The sequence below is a fragment of the Squalius cephalus genome (genome assembly GCF_949319135.1).
Source record: "Squalius cephalus genome assembly, chromosome: 23".
In the NCBI taxonomy this organism is placed as follows: Eukaryota; Metazoa; Chordata; class Actinopteri; order Cypriniformes; family Leuciscidae; genus Squalius; species Squalius cephalus.
This window is the reverse complement of record NC_137144.1, coordinates 12,275,350-12,281,645: the sequence shown is the minus strand read 5'-3', so window position 1 is coordinate 12,281,645 and position 6,296 is coordinate 12,275,350. Positions and strand designations below refer to the sequence as shown.

Below are 6,296 nucleotides of genomic sequence, written 5' to 3'. Positions count from 1 at the left end.
ACAATTAGTTTTACATGAACCTCCTGCTCTTTGACTCACCTTTAAACTGTCTAATTACTAAGGAATCCTCCCTTATTTAAGGCCATTTCACTGATCACTCCCATTTCACATGCCAGTTCATTTCAGCATATCATTGAAAGTAAGAATAGCTGTTAACATAATTGTTGTTAAGACTTTATAATTATTATTGAGAGATTGTGAGAACATTTTATAGGCTATTTTATTTTAATCTTTAAATAATGCAACCACTGATAAGTGTCTTTAAATAATGCAACCACTGATAAGTGTTTTTATTTTTATCTTAACACTAACAAAAAGTACCATTGTGCTACCATGATTTTCTGGGACATGTACTATATTAATACCTTGGAGTACCATGCTAATACCGTGGTGCTTGAATATAGCACATATAATTATCATGGTTAAAACATGGTAAGCCACAGAAGGTACATTAAGGTAAATATCTTACATTTTGTTGGTACATATTGAAATACAAATGGAAAAATATTTGCCTATACGGCACAAAATATTACTATATTACTCTTTTTTTTTCCAGTCACAAACCCGAACAATTCCGCCCGAGGGTAAATCTTTGCCGAGTCCATATTCAAATCTCACAAAACTGACAAAAGGCACGTTTTCCTCAGTGTATGCAAATGCTTACAATCAGTGTTTGTCATTTGACGTGTACATACATCAGTCTACTTAGACTTACACTTATAGTACTCTTTTAATTCGTTTTATCTCTTTTTGTCCGACCGTTGCGTTGCTTACCTCAAGACCACCTTCATGAATGGGGGAGGGCGCGAGTTGACGCATGCGCAGAAAATTAGCGGCGGAGGAGAAAAAGTTTCTCGCAGTTCCAGCTGCAGTATAGCAGACATCTCAGTCTGCATTGATCATCAGACTCAGTTCAAAACCAGGATTACTGCTCACACAGGCTGAAGAAAGAATCTAGAAACATGCTGTTACAGCTCGCAGCCCTTCTAAGTAAGTTTCATTTTAATTTGGTTGAGGCAAAGTCACATAAGGTTTTCCCAATTTTAACTGCCACAAAGCATGGGTTCTCAAACTTTAAGCAGTTATATTTTTGCAATTTATTTACTTCAAGTAATATTACAAAATATATGTATACACCTTTGCACGTTCACCTGTGATGTATGTTTTGTTTTACACTTAAATTCACTTTTTTTTTTCATTTAGGCTACATTTTTTTATTAATATACTTGTATAATTAAATTAAAATTTAATTTCAACTAACTGCTATACAACCAGTTGAATCATATTTAGATAGCATATAGGCCAACTTATATTTATGTGGATATGGGCTTTTCAAAAGGGGGTTTTCGCAGAAGAACCATTTTGTGGTTCCTCAAATAACTTTTAAGTGAACCGTTCTTAAAAGAACCATGTTTTTTTCTTAGTGTGAACAACATTTTAATAATCTGAAGAATAATTTCCAATATAAAGAATCTTTTTTTGCAATGGCAAGATTCCATGGATGTTAAAGGTTATTCATGGAACCGTAAATGCCATAAAGATCCTTTATTTTTTTCATGTATGTATGTTAAAATGGCACATTTAGCAGCCTGGCTGATATGTTGGTCTATCATTACTCACTCTTTTGAGCTTTTCTAAAACTTAAAGGACCTTGAAAATACAAGCAAACAAAGTCCATATGATATTATGTTTCATTAGTACAAATGCATATAAAAGTTTTTCTTCCACAAAGTTCTAGGGGCATGGGCTCTTGCGGATGTGCCTGAGCTGGGAGATGTTTGCACAGAGGGGAGCTGTTATCCTGCCACAGGAGATCTTCTCATTGGAAGAGCTGACCAACTCTCGGCCACCTCAACATGCGGTCTCCATAAACCTGAGCCCTTTTGTATCGTCAGTCATTTGCAGGTAACCTATGTGCTGCATCTCAAAACCCTTTTGAATAAATGCAGATGTTTTGCTATTAAAAGTCTCAGAAACATTGACTTTGAATGATGAGCTAACATCATTCCAACGTGGTGGAAATTATAAGGACTTCATTTTTCAGGTTGCAAAGATAAGCATTAATTTTATGTTAACGTCATGATCTCAATTGAAATATGTTCATTCGAAATGAAAACTGCACCCCTGTGGGCTCTATATTTGGCCTGATAATTATATTTCAATACCACAATTGAGGATTTATGTGTTTTATTTCTCCCAACACCCCTCGGGGCTTTTATCTGGAACCTCTTCAGAAAGAGCTTTATTGCAGTCCTGTTATTTCATGTGGGTGTTTTTGGAACATGAAGTTATGTTTGTCTTAAACATGAAGAGATTTGTTTCAGGACCTGTGACCTTTGAATGTCTAGACGACTTCCTTCTAGATAAAACGCCTTAAAACGTTTTACGTAGGTCCATTGAAAATGTTATGAGGGTCTTCTGAATCTTCAAAACTGCTACCTGCAGGTTTATAGAGGTTCATTGATGCTATGTTTGAGTTATAATCACTCATGTTACAACAAAAGTGAAAAAGTCTTGTCTCGAGACCAAAAATTTGCTTTAAACCAGTGTATCAGTTCTTTTGATCACCAGTCTTCAGTTTACCTTCATCTCTTCATGTTTAATCATTTAGAGCTAGGTGGTGTCATCAAAGGCAAATCTTTGCAGTGCAATATTTTGAGATGGAGCTCATGGCATGCATACAGTCATTAAAATGGTGGTGGTGATGTCATCCTTCCCTCGTGAGGTCAAATGGCGGTTATGAGGTGGAAGTAGACAGGAACTCATTTTAATGTGCTGGCCACAATTACAACTCCATATATGTCCCAACTTCAAGCTAATTCCCGTCAAGAGAACTAAATTGCTTTAATAGGTTTTTAATGAAGAGAAAAATGTCCCAAAGCAACTCTTAACATCTGGAGCACATGAAACCAATGCTCTCTGTAGGTCATCAGACTTTGAAAAAGCAGCGTAATGTAAATCAGACCAAGTGGGTTGACTTGCTTTGGTATCTCGGAGACCTTTACAGTCAGTCATTCATTTCATTTGGAGAACTTCTTGTGTCACAAGAATGCAATTGACATTATCTGGTTTTCCCACCCCCTCTATCACAGGAAGAGAAGAAGTGCTTTGTGTGCGATTCCAGGGAGACCTACGATGAGAGTATGCAGCAAGTAACCAGCCACGGAATTGAAAATGTTGTGACTACGTTTGCTCCGAACCGGCTCAAGACTTGGTGGCAGTCGGAAAATGGTGAGTTGAGCTGTGACTCCAAACAAGACAATTGCTCATCTTTTTTCCTTTTCAATACCAATGTTCAGTACCATTTGAAGTGTTTGCTCAGTGAAGAGGGGCTTTCACACCAGATAGTTCTAGGAACTTAGTTCTAGGAACTAACCACCAGGGTGGTTCCCTGAGAACTAATGGTTCCCATAGGAACCTTTTCCTGTTGCATTCGCACCGAAGTGACGTAAGCCGCTCTCGTTCTTGTGACTTTTATTTTGACAGCGCGGGTGGTGGACCTTTATTTTGAGAACGCCAGAGTCTGAGCAAACAAACAGTGCTTGCATTCTCCGTGTTCATTAGGTAATGAACTGACCAACAGTTCTGTCTAATACGTTATTAGATAGAACTATTATACATAAAAGTAGACAGTATATGACAAGTTATAAGCGTATGCCATGTGGTTGATATCCAGTGTTGCTAGCTGAGCAGAAATACATGATCATGTTTCGCTTGGTCCCTTCAAAGTTGCATTGGATTTTCTCCTTAGCATAAAGGTTAAGAGGCCCATCTATCACTGTTTTCCATGTTCGTAGAGTTAGTTTCTGGAGTAAATATATAGGCAATAATATGTGTGTTTACCTGTACATGGCTTTTTTTTTTAAATGGTGGGTGCTTGTGTTTCATGTGCTTTCGGCCAATCCGCGAACACTAACGTCACGGATAGTTCCTATAGTGCGGGTTTAGACCCTACTCTGAAGTAGGAGCTAAATTAGTTCCTCCAAAAGAGTTCCTAGAACTAAAATTGTTCCTAGTTCCTGCGGTGCGAACACGCCGACGTCCAGGTACTGAAAAGGTTCCTCCGGTGCGAAAGCCCCTAAAGTGTGAAAGAGCTCACTATCCGTATAGTTCTCATGGGAACATAGGAAGGCAGTGTAACACTTACTATAGGGAACTCTCTCTCATTAGTGTGTCTGTTAGTTCCCCTATAATCAGACCAATGGAGGCACTAGCAACTTCAAAGCAGTTGTGTAATTGCTGACCAGTTAAGGTGATGACCCGTCTTCAAAGTGTGGAATGACAACTCTTTTTCCCTTGGGAAAGAGTTTTCTTCCTGCTGATAGTGTTGAAAGAACATTTAACTAAAAAATGTTATACTGGTTTGAAACAGCATGAGATAAATGTCACAATTTAAATAAAAAGTATCAACTATATATATATATATATATATATATATATATATATATAAACCAATATGCAGAAAAAACATAAAAAAGGAAATATCTTAGGGAGGACAGACACTCAACAGACCAGTAATTCAGCAATAAAGGTGCAGTGTGTGATTTTTAGCGACATTTAGTGGTGAGGTTGCGAATCGTAACCAACAGAATTTACGGTGGCCGACAGGAAAAGATATCGTCGTCTGCGACAGCAGAGAGTAGCCAGTTAAGCATTGAGGTTTCTTTACAAAGATGAAGTAAGGAATTAGGTTTACTTAAAGGGATTGTTCACCCAAAAATGAAAATTAGCCCATGATTTACTCACTGATTGAAGCCATCCTAGGTGTATATGACATTCTTCTTTCAGACGAATACAATCTGAGTTATATTAAAAAATGTCCTGGCTTGTCCAAGCTTGATAATGGGACTGAATGGCTGTTTGTCTTTGGAAGTCCATTAAAGCGCATCTATTCATGATTAAAGTGCTCAACACGGCTCTGCGGGGGTTAATAAAGTGAAGCGATGTTTTCGTGCAAGAAAAGTACCGGTATCCATATTTAAAACTTTATCAACTAAAATAACTAGCTTCCGGCAGACGGCCGTACGCATCGATTTATACCAAAAGAGTAACCCTTGAACTTGACACACAACGTAATGATGGCAATTGACGCCTCTCACAGTTCAAACCGGTTCAAACAAACAGGACTGGGATTACTGCGTTTGTCATTAGGTGGTGCGTCAAGTTCAAGGGTTACTCTTTTGGCGCAAGTCGAATTGTCTACGGCCGTCTGCCGGAAGCTTGTTATTTTAGTCGATAAAGTTTTAAATATGGATATTTTTCTTACACGAACGCATCACTTCACTTTAGAAGGCCTTTATTAACCCCCAGAGAGGGTTAATATAACTCCGATTGTATTCGTCTGAAAGAAGAATGTCATATACACCTAGGATGGCTTCAGGATGAGTAAATCATGGGCTAATTTTCATTTTCGGGTGAACTATCCATTTAATTATTCAGTAAACCGAAATGTTATTGCAAATATTATTACTTGTTCAGTGTTTCTTTGCACGAAGAACAACATAGTGACGAAACACGTTTGTCCGTTTAGGGCTATTGTAGAAACATGATGGCGCAAAATGGCAACTTAACATGTAAGGGGACCTGCGGTGTATGTAGATAGAAACTGTGAAGCCACTCAGATGAGTTACGAAACACCTTTAGCCAAAAGGAGAAGGTTCCGCTGTTTCAAGCTGTTAGAATGTACAGTTTCTACAAGCCATATGTTCCTCAATTACATGAACAGACAGAGGAAATGGAAATCCAGAGATTTACTGGTTATTGCATTGGAGGAGTGTGAAATGTAGCGAGACAGGAAACAAGGGACCATGAATGCAACCAGAGAAGCCTGTGAATGCATGGTTTAGGAGAGAGTATGTAGGAGGACAGAGAAATACTTACCCATGAGAGATACAGCTGCCAACTGGACCAAAGAATACCGGGGGGGGGGGGGATTAAAGATATGACTCTGTTTATTCTTATTTTTGATGTGTATAGACCCTCAAAGCACTTTACCAATAAAAAAGCAGTGTAAGTATAGAGCAGCAGAGTTCTGAAGTACTATTAGAGCAATTGGGCATTGCTTTTTAATGTACAAGCTGCAGATGTTCCTGGTGAAATTGTGTAGTTTGTACTGAAACTAAGTATAACTCCTATTTTTTTTTATTTAGTAACTCCGAAACAGAGCTTCAAATTAGTGATCCAACTTTAGGAAGCTGATGAGGAGAGCTAATAAGCATGACCTCAGTCTTGAAACAGAAAAATTTGGGTCATCCATATTTTTATCTCAAAAATGCAGTGTGAGAGAAAATAAATAT

At 38.0% G+C, this 6,296-nt stretch overlaps 1 protein-coding gene across 1 annotated transcript in view; it reads left to right on the top strand.

Moving 5' to 3' along the window:
* Positions 1 to 842: 842 nt before the first annotated feature.
* Positions 843 to 6,296, top strand: part of lamb1a (laminin, beta 1a) — a 36,908-nt gene continuing 31,454 nt past the window's right edge. The window contains exons 1-3 of the mRNA XM_079859991.1: positions 843 to 990; positions 1,733 to 1,905; positions 3,093 to 3,231. Of these exons, the coding sequence (XP_079716117.1) occupies positions 963 to 990; positions 1,733 to 1,905; positions 3,093 to 3,231 (340 nt within the window). The 5' untranslated portion in view covers positions 843 to 962. The remainder of the gene's footprint in view (positions 991 to 1,732; positions 1,906 to 3,092; positions 3,232 to 6,296) is intronic.